Below are 17,375 nucleotides of genomic sequence, written 5' to 3'. Positions count from 1 at the left end.
TCAGAAGAATGCCCGGGACAATGCCGGATGTCCTGTCCAGACTCCGGCTGGGATAGATGAAGGGTTCCCCTTGATGCGTCCTCAATGGGACTATAACATGGCACAAGGTAGGGAACAGCTGTCCAATTACCATCAGGCTCTCGAGGCGGGTCTCAAGGGTACCGCACAAAGGCCCACAAATCTGGCTAAGGTGAGAGAGGTCATGCAGGCGCTGACTGAACCCCCTTCAGTCTTTCTGGAAAGGCTCATGGAGGCTTACGGAAGCTACACCCCTTTTGACCCCATGTCTGTAGGACAGAGAGCCTCTGTGATGATTGCCTTTATTGGGCAGTCAGCTCCTGACATCAGAAAGAAATTGCAGCGGATTGAGGGATTGCAAGATTGTACTGTAAGGGATGTGGTTTGAGATGCTGAGAAAGTGTACCACAAGAGGGAGACAGAGGAAGAGAAACAGGAAAGAGAAAAGAGGGAGAGGAGAAAAGACAAAGCAAGAAAAAACTTTGACTAGAATACTGGCCGCAGTAGTAGACAGAGATAAAAGAGACAGGATTTGGCAGTCAGGGGACCTGGGAGACAGAAAATGGCAGGGGACAAGGAGACCCAGAAGAGATAAACCGCACTTGGAAAAAGATCAATGTGCACATTATAAAGTCAAAGGGCACTGGGCTCAACCTTTTACTCTAAGGTAGTATCTGTCTTTGTCACTGAGACAGGAATATTATAAACATAGCTACACTTAAAGAACTGTTATTTTATAGTCTTGCTTTTAACTGGAGATTCCATAAGATATTAAAATTTCCTCAGAGACAAAAAATGATACTGATATCAGTATAAAAATAAGTGTGTGCTTTCTTGACAATATATTCATTTAATTCTGGTGCTTCCTTCACTTATTTCTTGACACAGAAGTTATAATCTAATCACCATTTTTGAATAAAATTGAATGGTGTGGGGATATCCATGTGGCCCACACCTTCTAACAGAAAAAAACAGAGGTGATTGAGAGGAAAGAGTTTGTGAGGGAAAAGGACCTTGAGTGGAGACAGTGATTAGGGATATGAAAAATATATAAACTATTGGAGATAGAAAAACTGTAAGGAAGAAATAAATATTTCCAGTCTATAATCACTGTCCTCTCTGAAAATACGTATCTGGAAAGGCTCCTCATACAAGACCTTCCCAAAAACTACAATGGAAGCCAGACAGAACAGACAAGTATTCAAAAACATCATCCTATCTAGATGTTTTATTTTCAATCAACTGCATTGTGACCCTGGTCATGATAGGTTCACGCTCATCCTGTGGTGAAAACGCATTCAGTCTACTTTGATCCTCATAGTTTATAGGATATCTCACAGTGTTCAAAATTCTAAAGTCTCCTCTGACAGTCAAGGCAATATCTTGAAAGCCACATATTGCAAAATCAGAAAGCATGTTGTATCTTTCCAACAAGCAATGGCACAGAATACTCCTTCACGTTCCAATAAATCGGAATGTTCACATAAGGAGAGAAGTCTGAACCAAGGCAAGAAACACAGCAGGACAAACACCCAATCCTGTAGCTTTGTCTTAAACACATTAGACTTCAGTTTCTAAGGGCTTAGATGATCCTCTTCCTGTAACTTCTCATACATCTCCCACTTTGGGAATTTCCTCTCCTTGTATGCCTATCTTCTCAGAGGATTTACCAATGTCTTAGGCATCTCTACACCTGCTGGGCCCAAAATACAACTTAAGCGTCATCCTTACAACTTCTAGGCAATGATCTCTCAGAGCCATAACCAAGGCTCTGATTCTGCCAAAAGATGTCTAGAATACTGCAAAACTTAAAACATAGAGGAAGAATCCATGACCTTGAATTTTTCTTCTGTCAGTTTCCAGAACCAGCATAAAATGTGTGATCCTATCAAGGGTGGCTTCTATGTTGATGGACACTGTCTCACTTGGTCTACAATTGCAGCAGATTTTATTTACTGTTCCTTCCTGTTCCTGGGAAATAATTTGCTCGCACCTTCAAATAATTCATGACATAGCAGGAGGAAGAATTTCACTTAGGGTACCTTCTCAAGCATATGCCCACCAAAACATTTGCTGCAGTAAGTTCATATATGTTTTATTTATAAAAGCTAGAAACTTGAAAATGTCCATATGCCCCTCAACTGAAATATGAATACAGAAAGGCTTTACATTTTCAAATTTTAATACTATTTCAGCTATTAAAAGCAAGGACATCATGAATCTTGTAGGCAAATGGATACAACTAGAATCTATGACACAGACTGAGATAATCCACACACAAAAGGACAAGCAGGTCTGTTCCCATTTACAAGTGAACATTAGCCATAAAGTATGGGATATACACACTGCTCTCCATAGACCAAAAGAAGAGAAACAGGAAGGAAGACCCAAAGGAGCAAGGTTGAATCTCACTCAGACGGCGGAATAAAACAGTCATAACAGGCAGATGGAAGAGAGAGAACTGGATAAGAGAGCAGATAAGAAAGGGGAAGGGGGAGAGAACAGGAAAAGGTGGGGTGAGAGACAAGAGAGGACCAGAGTGCCAGGACAATGAATTGAAATCTACAGCAGGTGGGCGTGGAATGGTGGTGTATCTTTAGGATGTGCTAAAGATAACAAATTGGAGGGCAATAAGGAGTCTATGGGGGTAATCTTAGCAGAAATGCACGGTAATGAGATATGGACTCTGAAGACGCTAGATCCTGCAGTCTGACAGGGCACTGAGTGGGGAGTTAAGGTCACAAACTGATCCAAAATCATTTCCACCCCAATTTTTCCTGTCTACTATAAATGCAGGTGAAAAGGTGGAGCAGACTATGACGGGTGGCCAGACTGTACCGTGCCCAACTTGAGACCCATCTCGTGGGCAAAATCCAATCCCTGACATTACTGAGGATATATGGTATTATACTTCCAGAGAGCAGCGTAGCATTCTTGTTCTCTGAGAGTCTCCACCCAGCCCCTGACTGAAACAGATGCAGACACCCACAGCCTAAAAGAGCACAGCGGGTCTTTTGGAAGAGTTGGGGAAAGAGTTGAGGGCCTTGGAATGAATAGGAAGTCCGTAAGAAGACCGCCAGTGTCAACTAACCTGGAGACTAGGAGACTCTCTGGGACTGAATCACCAACTAAAGAGAATACACATGCTGGAATGAATCTTCTACCATGGATGTAGTAGAAAGGCTACTCAGTCTTCATGTGTTTCCTCCAACAAATGGAGCAGGAGATGTCCCGTAAGCTGCTGTCTGTCTGCCCAAATTGTTCCCCCAACTTGGCTGCCTTGTCTGGCCTCAGTAAGAGAGATATGCCTAATCATGCAGAGATTTGAAATGCCATCATTTTAATGATAGCATAAATATTGCATGGGCCATTTGTCTTCACCAAGGCCTTAGTAAATATAACCAATGGTACAAGACAAAGTTGTAATGTGATGGTCTCCATCATTATTCTTGGTGGTCTCACAGAGTCAATAGGATCCCTATTACATAAAATATCAGACCTATAAGTTATTCATTTTATATCTTAATGTTTTGTTTTATTCTTATTCTGATAGCTTCTACCTTATTCATTCAATGGTTTCTGTAAAGAACCCAAAATTTTATCCTTAGCACTTCCAAACTAGCATACTAACAAAGGAAGAGATTACTTTGATATTCACAAAATCAAACAGATAATCAAGGGACAAGTTGCCAAGGGCAGGACAGACTGCTGCCAGCAAAGAATAATTGTGCTACCCTATGCTGGGTCTCACTGTCAGTTATTTATTCAGCTAATTTTCCTCTGAGATAAAATGGCCTTCAGTACTCTTCTGCTCTAGATATGTATGGTTTACTTTCTGTACAAACTAAAAGTATGCTTACTAAAGATTTTGATGTGAAGTTTTCACAAGATAATCAATCAAAATTATGGAAAAAAGTATTTTGGACAAGCAATAAATATAAATTCATGGCTTAATGAAATTGGAATTTTATTACTTATATATAGAATATTCACATGGAATCATGATTAATTCTTCACATATTTTTCTTAACACGAAATAGATTACAAGTAAAGTAAACTGGTTAACTTTGACTAAGTTAATTCTATTCATAAAGTATTTGTATAATTTGTGGGGGAAATAACTAGTTAGGTAATGTGAATTTGACTAAAGACATCCTGAGTAAATTGTTTTTGATGTATAGAATGTACTTTAGGACTAGAGAGAAGGCTCAGAAGTTAAGAGCACTAGCTGCTCTTCCAGAGGTTCTAAGTTCAATTCCCAGCAACCATGAGGTGAATCACTACAATCTGTCATGGGATCCTATGCCCTCTTCTTCTGTGTATGAAGGCAGGGATATTATGCTCATATACATTAAATAAGTAAATGAATCTTTTTTTTAAAAGAAATGCTTTGCCAATTTTCTTTAGGGAAAAACAATAATTTTACCGTTATCCTTTGATAAACTATGATACTTTTAAAGTGTCGTGTCATTGAAACCTAGAAAGAAGCATTAAAAGTTGTTTATTCCCCACTCCTGAATTAATGTTCTGACAATATATTGTGGATTTATTTGTTAAACATATTGTATCATTTGGTGGTAATATTTAAGTCTTAATAAAGAAGTATATATATATATACTATGTGTTCTACTCTGATAGTATATAGTTCCAGTTCAAGGTCACCAGTTTATCTACTTAAAAAGCTGTCTGAAAGCACATTTTCTAGAAAGAACAAGAGAAGAGCCAGGACTACTGAGTATCATCTGCCATCTTATTTTTCATTCCATTTCAATCGCTGAACAGAAAATAATAATTAAAGCAACCAAGTTGTGGTAAATATTTTTCTATTTATTTTTTTCCACACTTTAATCATAAAGGTACCAAATAAAAGGCACAAAGGAATTGGTATTTATAGTAAAATTTAAAGCACTAGAGTTGGACAGACTTTTTTTTTTTTTTTTTTTTTTTTTTTTTTTTTTTTAGATTTTTCGAGACAGGGTATCTCAGTGTAGTCCTGTCTGTCCAGGAAATCACTCTGTAGAACAGGCTGGACTCAAACTGAGAAATGTGTCTGCCTCTGCCTCCCAAGTGCTGGGATTAAAGACTTGTGCCACCACCGCCCAGCAGGCAGACTATTTTGCATAGTTCCTATTAATAACTGAGAGATATCACTTGTCCCCAATGGGGAACTAGAGAACGAACCCAAGGAGCTGAAGGAGTTTGCAGCACCACAGAAGGAACAATGAGTGACCCAGTACTCTCAGAGCTCTCGGGGACAAAATCATCAACCAAAGAGTATACATGAAATTGTTCATGGCTCCAGATGCACAGGCAGCAGAGGACAGCCTTGTTAGACACCAAGGAGAGGAGAGGCCCTTGCCCCTGGAAAGGCTTGATGCCATAGAGTAGAGGAATATCAGGACAGGGGAACGGGGGAGGGTTGATTGAAGAAGGGGAGATGGCTTAATGCATTTTCCGAGGGAGGGGAGAACCAGGACAGTTACAAAATGTGAAATGTAAATAAAGAATAGAACTAATAAAAAAAATAATTAATACAAAAAAATGGTCACATTAGTCAAAAAAATATCTGGATTATAAAACTTTCCTGGCATTAAACAACAAAGATTTCTGCAACATATAAGAAGGCAAAAATACAAATGAGGATGAGGTGAGGAGGAGGAGGAGGAGGAGGAATCGGAACAGGAAGAGGAACAGGAAGAGGAACAGGAAGAGGAAGAAGAGGAGGAGGAGGAAGAAGAGGAGGAAGAGGAGGAAGAGGAAGAAGAGGAAGAAGGAGGAAAAGGAGGAGAAGTAGATGGAGGAGGAGGAGGAGGAGGAGGAGGAGGAGGAAGAAGAAGAAGAAGAAGAAGAAGAAGAAGAAGAAGAAGAAGAAGAAGAAGAAGAAGAAGAAGATGATGATGATAAAGGTCTATCATATATTTCCAATAAAATCATAAATGAAAACTTCCCTAAACTAAAGAAGGTGTCTGGTAATGTACGAGAACCATCAAAAATACTAAACAGAGTGTGACAAGTGCCTTTGCCACATAATATAACACTAAACATATAAGATAAAGAAATATTTAAAAAACTGCTGCAAAAAATTTAACAAACTAAAGGAAAAGAAAACTAGAAATGTATGAAATTACAACTATTATTTTCATACCCATATTATTATTTTTAAGGAATTAATTCAATACACACACAATGTTCTCCCTGCATGTATTCTTGCAGGCCAGAAGAGGGCACCAGACCCCATTCCATATAGTTATGAGCCACCATGTGGTTACTAAGATTTAAACTAATGGCCTGTGTAAGAACAACCAGAGCTATTAACCTTTGTGCCATCTCTCCAGCCCTAACCCTGCCTTCTTAATGTATATTATAAAAGACAAAAAGGTCTGGAAACAGGTGTTGCATAGTCACAGAAACCACCCATGCTTCTACAAAAAAGCAACTGGTCCAGATGTTTTGGACAGAATTACAATCAGCCATAATACTGAAATTATTCAGCGATCATGGCCTGAACTATGAAGTAAGTAGCACCACTAGAAACCTCACAGGAAGTCACATCTGGCTGATGCTTCTGATCCAACCCCATAGAGGACCCACAACCCCAGTGCGTACAGCTCAGCTGCATGCTCTTCCCCATCATGGGCAGTGATCCTGTACTCACCATGTCTTAATTTCAGCGTTTCCCTGAGGTCCCCTCACAGGACACAACAGTAGAGCTCAGAGCAGGACACAGAGAAGCATTCAAGCTGCATACCCACAGGGAACACCTTAGAAGGAGAAGGTGAGGGCAAGAGTGAAGATCAATCAGCATAAATGTCTAGAAAACATTTCCAATAAAATCCTAAATGAAAACTTTTTTAAACTAATGGAGGTGCCTGTTAATGTAAAAGAAGCATCCAAAATATCAAACAGATTGTAGAAAATTGTCTTTGCTGCACAATAATCAAAACAGCAAACATCAAAGGAAAACAATATAAATAACTACTACATAAATAATTAACAAAACTAAAGAAAAAAAATAGCCTGGGACCTAGCCCCGTCCATCCCACAGCCTTTGACCCCAGCCGGCTCCAACCTGATTATTTAAGTTCCTTGGGAAAGCGCCAGCCCAGACCTCTGTAAACTCTACCAGGTCTTTGTCATGTCACAGCCCAGCCTGTGTCATTAAGGATCAGGATGCAGTTTATTGGCCTGTAAATTCCCTACCTGTCTCACCAGCTCACAGCCAGAAGCCAGGGCCGGGCACACAGCCCAGAGATCCAGGGCGGCCAGACTCGGCTTCCTTCCCCACAGGCGGGTCACGCCAGGAGGCCACTGTCCCCACCTGGAGGATCACAGAGAGGGTTTGCACTCTGCCCCGCTGCAAACTTTCCAGAGCAGAGCGGGAAGCTTGTGCCTTGCCCAGCCACTGTCCTCGCCTGGAGGAGCACAGAGAAGGTGTGCACTCTGCCCTGCTGCAAACTTTCCAGAGCGGGAAGCCAGCGCCTTGCCTGGCCACTGTCCCCTCCTGGAGGAGCACAGAGAGGGTTTGCACTCCGCCCTGCTGCAAACTTTCCAGAGCGGGAAGCCCGCTCCTTGCCCGTCCACTGTCCCTTCCTAGAGCACAGAGACAGTTTGCACTCCGCCCCACGGTAAACTTTACAGAGCAGGAAGCCCGCATCATGCCAGGCCTCCCCAAACTCACAGACCGCGTCTGCGGAGATGACAGGAGGATAGCCCAGAGTTACTCCAGAGCTCACACACACCCGCAGCATGGAGCACTATCTTCATCTGGATGCACATGTGAATGAGGTCCCGTTCCACAATTCCAGGCCAGGCTGCTCAGAGCCCGGGAAGCTCAGCAATCGCAGCAGTCGCTAAATGCGCGAGCTCACCTCCTTCCCGCCTCTGCCAGACCTCCTACAAAAGCACACATTCAAACTCCCAGCCCACTTTCATTCATGAAAATTAGACAAGAAATGACAACACTCCAGGAGGCTGGATGCAGGGCGGGCGCTGTGGTGACGTCAGGGGTGGTGCCAGCGGTTGCTGGGTGATGGACAGGGAGGCCAACATGGCGCCCGCCAGGGGCTGAGGTGCATGGTCATGGGCCAGGGGCGAGGCTCGGGGGACGTCAGGGGGCACGACCAGGCTTTGCTGGGTGACAGTCAGGGAATCCAACATGGCTCCCGCCCGGAGCTGAGATAGATGGGCGAGGGGCGGGATTGGCGTGATGTCAGGGGCAGGACCAGCAGTATCTGAGTGACTGACAGTGATGCCAATGTGACATTTTCACTGAATTTAAAGAAATATATAAATATGTGTGTTAAAATTGAAGAATTTGATGTAAAATAATACACATGAAAGTGTAAACATAGAAAATACATCAAAACTAACTGACAAACCATGTAAAAAAATTCTAATCAAATTGATGGCTTTCAGGGAAAATACTTCTTATAAAATTGAAGAAATATACAGAAAATTTATTTAAAATTAAGATTTGGCATTGAAAATAAATACACATAAAAAGTTGACAAAGAAAACTAAATGTGTAGGCAAACTCACTTTTAGGAAGAAATTGAAAAATAAAGTGTTAAAATTGAAGAATCTGTTGGAAAATAAAAATGGTAAAAGATAAATCATCTTTACTAAATCAAGCACCTAAAAACATTTTCTTATTAAATTGATGATTTTCATGGAAAATATTTCTGATAAAATTGAAGCAGTGCATAGAAAAGTAGTGTTAAATTGAAGATTTTCACTGGAAATTATTCAGATAATTTTGTGTACATAAAAATATCTCTAAATAATTGAAAAATTATATAGAAATATTTTCTGATAAAATTAAAGTTTATCTTAACTAATATCTGTAGTGATATTGAAGATATATGTTTGCATTCAAATTGAATAATATTTTGGAAAATAATAATAGTAAAATATTAAACATAGAAAATATACCTAGAACATTGTCCAATAACCTAGAAAAAAATTTTGATAAAATTGAAGATTTTGATGGAAAATATTTCTAATACAATTGAAGTAATATACAGGAAATGCATTATAATTGAAGATATCAGAAAAGATAATACAGATAAAATATTAGACATATAAACATTTTCTGAACTAATTGAAAAAGGTAGTACAAACATTCACTGAAAATATTTGTGAAAAAATGAAGTAGAACTTGAAATAGTGAAGGTTTATTTGAAAAATAATACAGACAAACAGTAGACTTAAAAAATTCCTACAATGATTGAAAAATAAACTAGAAACATTTTCTGATAAAATTGAAGGTTTACATGTAAAACATTTCTGAGAAAATTAAAGTAATAAATTGAAAAATGTGTTAAAATTGAAGAATTTGTTAGAAAATAATGTTAAAAAATGTAGATAATTTTATTTTTACTGAATGACCAAGGGCATAGAAAAATTTGGGATGAAAGGGAAGATTTTCATGGAATATATTCCTGATTAAATTGAAGAAATACATAGAAAGAAGTGTGAAAGTTGAAGATTTAGAATGTAAGGGATGCTTCTAAAATGATAGAAATAAAAATATTTCTAAATTAAATAATGAGAGAATTAGAAAATCTTGATAAAATTGGAGATTTACATGGAAAACAATCCTAGCACTGGGCCTTTTTCTAGTTCCATTTAGCTTTGAATTCCATAATTTTTTCATGTAAATGTCTATAGTAAGCTCCGTTTTTGAGACATGTTGACCACAGTGTCACGGCCCATAGTAAGGAGAAGCAGACATATGAGCAGTGGGAGCAGTGGTGGTTGGTCCTCCCTAGAGCTGCATGGGAAGCGTCGGCCAGGTGTAGCCAGATGTTTGCACCTGTGAGGTCCCTTGTGGTGCTCCTCCCTTGCTAGATCAGGCCGTGACCTCTGAATAACTTCACTATCAGGGCAGAATCTGCTCAAAATACTTGGACCAGGGGCTTGCTTGAAGAAATGTCATGGGCAGGATCCAAACTTTGACAGCGCTGGTTTCTCTGGAATCTTCTACAAGTTCTGCCCTTAGCAGTTAACACCAAGATATAAGATCCACCTGCAGTTAATTTTGTGGAATATTTAAAAGTCCTCTCATGTGTTGGGGAGCACTGCAATATTAAACTGAGGTGTAGAAGGTTGGATTTGGTGAAGGAAAGGTCTTACCGAGCTTAGGAAATAGTGACAGTAAGTAGCTTTTAGCTGAAGGAGGACGGCCTTAAACACACCCCACAGATAGGATGCTAAGCAGGGTGGTTAGAGACTAGGATGTTAGGATTCCCATGTTCCTTCATCAGGTTTGTTTAGAATCCTGTCTCCAAACAATAACAAAGGAGACAAATGTGATGTACAACCAGATACTTGGTGCATGGTCATAACAAAAAACAGGTTTTTACAAGCTGCTCAAAGTGTCTGTATTGAGTCACCACCAACATCAAGGTCTGGTGGGCCTGAAGCCCCCTTTTTCTGATTGTGAAAAGTATAGCTCTGTCTCATTGTGAATACTACATTGGAATTGTAAACATTTTCTGATAAACTCGATGAGTCACATGGAAAATATTTCTGATACATTTGAAAAAATACATAGAAAAACATGTTAAAATTGAACACTATAATGGAGATTATACATATAAAATGAGAGGTATAAAATAATTCTAAGTTGACTGAAAGTGGAATTACAAACATTTTCAGATAAAATTGAAGATTTACGTAAAAATATTACTAATAAAATTCAAGAATATGTTGAGAAACACGTTAAAATTTAATATTCCCATAGCAATTTTATAGATAAAGTGGTAGATATAAAAAACCTTTCTAAGTTAATTGAAGGTGTATGCCTAACATTATTTTATCTATATAATATTTTCCATGATAATCTTCAATTTTAACATATTTTTTCTAAAATTTTCTATAATTTTATCAGAAATATTTTCAATGTAAAACTTTAATTCAACCATAAAAGCTTCTATTTTATTTTTGAATTAATATAGCAATGTTTTATGTATATCAATTTACTCTTTAACTTTCCATGAAAATTTTAAATTTTAAACTTTTTTCTATATATCTCTTCTATATTATCAGAAATATTTTCCATGAAAATCTTCAATTTTATCATAAACTGTTTTTAATTCTTTTTTTTTTTCAATACAAAAATCTATATTGGGAGACAGCCATTTGAGAAGGGAAGAAACCCTATGTTCTTGCAGACAGGAGCCTAGCATGGCTGTCCTCTGAGAGGCTCTGACAGCAACTGAGACAGATGCAGATACTCACAGCCAATCATTGCACTCAGGTCAAGGATCCCTATGGAAGAGTTAGAAGAAGAATGGAAGGAGCTGTAGGGAATTCCAATAACTTAAGAAGACCAACAGTATCAGTAACCCAGACCCCTGGGAGCTCACAGCGTCTAAGCCATCCAGCAAAGAGCACACTTGGGCTTGGGCGGGACCCCAGTCACATATGCATCAGAGGACGGCATTGTCTGTAGTCAGCGGGAAACTATTCACCTGATCCTTGTTTTTTTGTGGGAATTACAAATAACCAGAGCTACGAGTTTTCTTATTAGCGCTGCATCCGTTGTGTGTCCAAGGTTAGGATTTGTTTTGCCTTCATTTTCACTAAACTCTAATCGTTTTTTCTTTAATTCTTCCTTGTCCGAGTTATCATGAATTAGGGTGTAGTTCGGTATCCATGTTGATGTGGGATTTCTCTTATTATTTCAAACCCAGCCTAAGTCTTTGGTGATGTGATAGGATGCATGGTATTATCGTCAAACTTTTTGTGTCTGTTTAGGCCTGTTTTATGAAACTGCAGCTACAAACTGAAGGTAAAAACATGGACAAGCTTGGTGTCCTGGCTTGCTCTCCTGCTTGGGCGTTGTCCCATGCTCAGGTAGCTCTCTTATCCAGCTCAGGCCCACTTGATTATGAATATCGTCACATTCAGAATCACGAACACTACCTCACACGGACACAACAACTGCCATTCTGATGAGGGCACACCCTCAACTGAGGCTCCTTCAGATGAACGTTGCTCTGACATGGAGAAATGCTGGCAGATTCACCTCTCTCCTGACTCTGTCCCCTTGTCGATTGAAAACATGATCTCTCGCTGCCCACCTGCTCTCCTAGCAGTCAACATTAACCAGCAATCTCTCCTGAACATATCAAAGAGGTCAGTGAAAGAGGCCACACTCAGCCAACACTCTATACATCTAGACAGAAAACTGTAACACAGGAATAACAGCCTGGCCTACAAAGTGAGTTCAAGGACAGCCAGGGCTATAGAGAAAATATGTCGCAAAACAAACAAACAAACAAACAAACAAACCAGGAGGTTTGTTTATGGCTAAATGCTTGGATCAGGGAAACTGAAGCTCCCTTAAACAGATGATAGGTAATGGACAACCTCAGAGGAAAAGCCAGATATGTAAGGCAATTGTTGTTGAACACTATTATTATCCAGATAATTTTCATCAGTGGCAAATTGGAGAAAAAGCACACAGTTAGATTAGTATAGAATTTCTAGATAAGCCTATCTCAAATCATAGTGAAAATGAATCTTTCTCTGTATATAGAAAGGGTAATTAATAGAATGTCCTGATGAAGGCTGTCAGCCAAGGGAAGTTAAATATATCAAGAACTGGTTAATTTCACGTTGCAGGATCTTACAGGGAATACTTAGGAAATAATTACTTCTGATGCGAGTTTTAAAAAAGCAAAGTTAAACAAATCTCTTTTGTTTAGTAAAATAAAGTAGTACAAATACAAAAAGCAAAAAATGACCTTTCCATATATAGGTTGAAAAGGCATCTCTAGTCTAGATCAAAGGAGGGTCAGAACATCTCTAAAGATCAAGAGTAAGAAACGGTTTCTCAATTTAAAATGTATAATTTAGAAACACCCCTAGGGGATTAGAGGGTTATGGTTATGATCAGAACAAGGGCTGTTATAGTAAAGATGATTAGGAAATTAAGGAGATAAGATAAGATTAGAGATTTAGAATAAGTCACAGGGATAGGCTCAGGGTTAGGTTCAAGATGGCCACCATTATTCTTCATGGTTTCACTGAATCAATAGTTTCCCTATTTTACAAAGAAGAAATGTCAGAGTTAGGGTCAGTCTCAGGATCGTGTCAGAGGAATTGTTTGTTGTGCTGTGCGAAACCAGGTTCTATCTTTTCACTCCTCTGCCTTCCTAGTCCTATTTTTCATAATATCAAAATCTTCTTTCCAGCCGCCAATGAAAGTAGAAAGTGAGTTATCCACATAGGCAGAATTCCCAGATGGGAAATATCATTACGTCATCATGGGGCCCAGTTCACATACAACAGAAGAGTACATATGACTCCCAACATCAGCTTTCCCAGGCTCACAGACACACTGCTACTAAAAACATTATTATGTTTTTTTTTGTTTGTTTGTTTTTTTTTGTTTTTGTTTTTTTGTTTTTTTTGTTTTTGTTTTTGTTTTTTGAGACAGGGTTTCTCTGTGTAGCCCTGGCTGTAAAGGAATTCACTCTGTAGACAAGACTGGCCTCAAACTCAGAAATCCGCCTGCCTCTGCCTCCCAAGTGCTGGGATTACAGGCGTGCGCCACCACGCCCGGCTAATTATTATGTTTTTTAAAGAATGGCAGTAAATGTCCTTGATATTAATTAGTGGTTGCTGATCAATTTATTACCTACTCTGAGGTCAGGACACAGCTCATCCCTCCCCAGGCTCTGAAGAGCGTCTTTAAAAGCATCAGCCTAGGCAGGTGAGGCACACGTACACTGCCACCACCACACACACATCACTGGGCACTTGTAAACCAGGAGACTGCAGTGAACTCCACCCAACATAGAAGACGTAGTGGGTTCTAGGGCAGCCCTAGACTACACAGCAGGATCCTGTCCCAAAACGTGCAAGTTAATAAACATCACACACTACATGTATGCTACTCAAACGACTCCAGTTTGAGAACAAAGATTGCAGGCAACATTTAGAAATTACAGCAAGTTACTTCAACACAGCAACCTCTGGATCCGCGGCTTGGACCCCTTTATCAGAGGGAATATTAAATATCACTGGGTGACATTACTGCTTTACAGTGATAACTGCAAACACAGTCAATAAAAAACATGGGCAAAATGTTTAGCCCCTGAGCTAATGGCTTGGCTGCTGAAGTTACCACCCTTCTAAACCCCTCTTGAATCCCTTTCTTTTCAACAAAACAGTAGGACAGCAATAACAGGTTTTGCACTTAGCAGTTGCCATGCGTTCTCAGGTATCAGGTGGCTCTCACTGTCGGTCTACATCCTACCATATTTAAAAAGAACATGGACAACCAAGCAGTGGTGGAATACACCTTTAATCCGAGCACTGGGGGCGGGGGCAGAAACAGGCAGATATCTTGTGAGTTCGAGGCCAGACTGGCTTACAAAACTATATCTAGGGACATCTCGGGCTAATGATGAAACCCTGTCTCAAAAAAAAAAAAAAAAAAAAAAAAAAAAAAAAAAAAAAAAAACCAAAAACAAAAACAAAAACAAAAACAAAAAAACCAAAACCAAAAAACAAACAAACATACAAAAAAAAAAAAACAAGCAAACAATCTAAAACCCTTGACAAGCATGCAAAATATCCCACCTGTCTCAAACATGCTCCAAGTTCATCCCCTTACCCATCCATGGAATTGATAAAATAGAAAGAGAACTATTCAAATAATTAATGAGACATGAAGTTGGTCTTTTGATCCTTTTATTAGACAAGAAAAACAAACCCCATTAAAAGATAAAGAATATACAAATTAATGAAATCTAAAATGAAATGGGGGATTAATTAACAGGTAATGAAGAAATCCAGAGAGATGTAAAGACATAGTTTAAAAAGGGTGCATTCCACCAACTTGGAAATTCTAAAAGAAATAGCTAACTTCCTCAATAGATTCCACATCCCAAAATTAAACTAGAGAAAAACAAATTAAACTGACATAAACATTAAGGAAAACAGAATTCATTAAAAATATGTCCCCAGTATGAGCCCACGTCTATGAGTTTTAGGGTAGAGTCCTACCAGACTTTCAAAGAGGATTTAAGAAGAATTCAGTGTATTCGACAATATAGAAACAAAATAAATATTAGTCAATTTATTTTCTGAACCCCTGATTACTCATATATCCAGTCAGGAAAGACTGAGTAATTAAAGAGAATTACAGACCAATTATCCCTAAAACCACAGGTTCAAAAATACTTAAAAGATAAAACAAATAAAATAAAATATGAAACACATCAAAAGATCGTCCACCATTAACAATGAGGAAGGCTTCATTCTAGAAACGGTGATGGTTCAACAAAATGGGATTAAAGTGTAAGAAAAACCAAGAACTGATCATCTCATGAGGTAATGCAAAATTCTCTGACAATATTCAACACCACTTCATGATAAAATTCTCGGAGTTCTGCTGCTTCCTGGGACTGGAACATGGCTCCTTCTATTCCATTATCAGCAGCTTTCAATATTTCAAATATATCATTGCCTAATCTTGGCTTTCCTGGATCTTGCTTAGAGATCTACCTTGATCTCAAAGATCTGCATGACTCTGTCCCGTGAATGGTGGGTTAAAAAGCATGTAACACCATGCCTGGAACTAAGCCTTTCTGCTTATATTTTAAATTCAGAACCCAGAATCCAAATCTATCTCTTGGCAATTTGACACATAATTGTATCTTCATGTGTCTACATCAAAACAGTATCCAGGTAATAATAATTCCTAACATGATACAGTTCTCTTTTATACAACTGCAAATCCATATGTTTAGCTGAATGTAATCTTGTCCTAATGTAACCATTCCTTTAATGCTATTGAATATCCTTGATCACAAGATTAAATTTCATTCAACTTCCTGATGATGCCTTGTATTTTAAACCTTTCTTTTTTTAATTTTCCTTTCTTAGTTTCTATGCTTGTTAAAAACTTTCAGGCCAAATTCTATGCGGGGATTTTCATGACTTACTTTGTCAATACAATTAATGTAAACATCTTTACCTTAACCTTAAAGAAACTCTTTAGACGAGGGCAGCAAACTTCTTTGCAAAAACATAAAAAAAAAAAAAAATCTCCAGAGTGGAAATAATCCCAAGCACCCATGTCTATCATATCCTACTATGATACCCTCCTAACTCCCACTTAATTCATGATCATATTCATTATGTTTCTCTCCAGCACACAGAATTTGGAGACTTATCCCTGGTGAAAACACTTTACCACATTGATTACATTAACAAATTTTCTGTCTGGTGTGTGTTCTTTTATGATACTGGAGATGACTGGGTCTTGTAAAGGCTTTACCACATTGATTACATTCATAAGGTTTCTCTCCAGTATGTGTCATTTTATGTCTTTGGAGACCACTGTGATGTACAAAGGCTTTACCACATTGATTACACTCATAAGGTTTCTCTCCAGTATGTGTTCTTTTATGAGATCGGAGATGACTGTGCTGTCCAAAGGCTTTACCACATTGATTACATTCATAAGGTTTCTCTCCAGTATGTGTTCTTTTATGTCTTTGGAGAAGACTGGGTCCTGCAAAGGCTTTACCACATTGATTACATTCATATGGTTTCTCTCTAGTATGTGTTTTTTTATGATATTGGAGAGTACTGCACTGTGCAAAGGCTTTACCACATTGATTACATTCATAAGGTTTCTCTCCAGTATGTGTTCTTTTATGATATTGGAGATTACTGCGCCGTGCAAAGGCTTTACCACATTGATCACATTCATAAGGTTTCTCTCCAGTATGTGTTCTTTTATGATATTGCAAAGTACTGTGATGTGTAAAAGTTTTACCGCATTGATTACATTTATAAGGTTTCTCTCCTGTATGTGATCTTTTATGATTTTGTAGATTACTGTGAGCTGCAAAGACTTTACCACATTGATTACATCCATAAGGTTTCTCTCCAGTATGTCTTCTTTTATGTCTTTGGATATGACTGGGTCCTGTAAAGGCTTTACCACATTGATTACATTCATAAGGTTTCTCTCCAGTATGTGTTGTTTTATGATATTGGAGATGACTTGATCTTGTAAAGGCTTTACCACATATATTACACTCATAGAGTTTCACTCCAGTATATCTTCTTACATGCCTGCAACGATAATTAGCACATGTGAAATCTTTACCAAATTCTTAACTCTGATCAATCATGTAATCAATATGACTTATGTTTGCAATTTGTCTAATGGTAAAGAAGCAGCAGATCTTAAGGTTTTAGTAATTTATATGTTCATGGTGTTCTCCCTCATCATGAGTAGTTCAAGACCTCTGTGATAGTTATTACATGGCTCATATTTATAACACCCTCTTTTAATATGATGCATTTTAGCTATCTGAAGAAAGAAC

General features: G+C 38.5%; 1 protein-coding gene across 1 annotated transcript in view; it reads right to left on the bottom strand.

Annotated features, from left to right (window-relative positions):
* The window catches only part of LOC127673221 (zinc finger protein 208-like), a gene marked incomplete at its 5' end in the record, with an annotated part of 81,442 nt that overhangs the window by 38,476 nt on the left and 25,591 nt on the right, over positions 1-17,375 (bottom strand). Inside the window, one exon of the mRNA XM_052168821.1 lies at positions 16,285-17,023. Within this exon, the coding sequence (XP_052024781.1) occupies positions 16,285-17,023 (739 nt within the window). The remainder of the gene's footprint in view (positions 1-16,284; positions 17,024-17,375) is intronic.

Source organism: Apodemus sylvaticus, chromosome 22 (genome assembly GCF_947179515.1).
Source record: "Apodemus sylvaticus chromosome 22, mApoSyl1.1, whole genome shotgun sequence".
Lineage (NCBI taxonomy): Eukaryota > Metazoa > Chordata > Mammalia > Rodentia > Muridae > Apodemus > Apodemus sylvaticus.
Note: the sequence above shows the minus strand (reverse complement) of the source record. Positions and strands in the feature narration are given on the sequence as shown.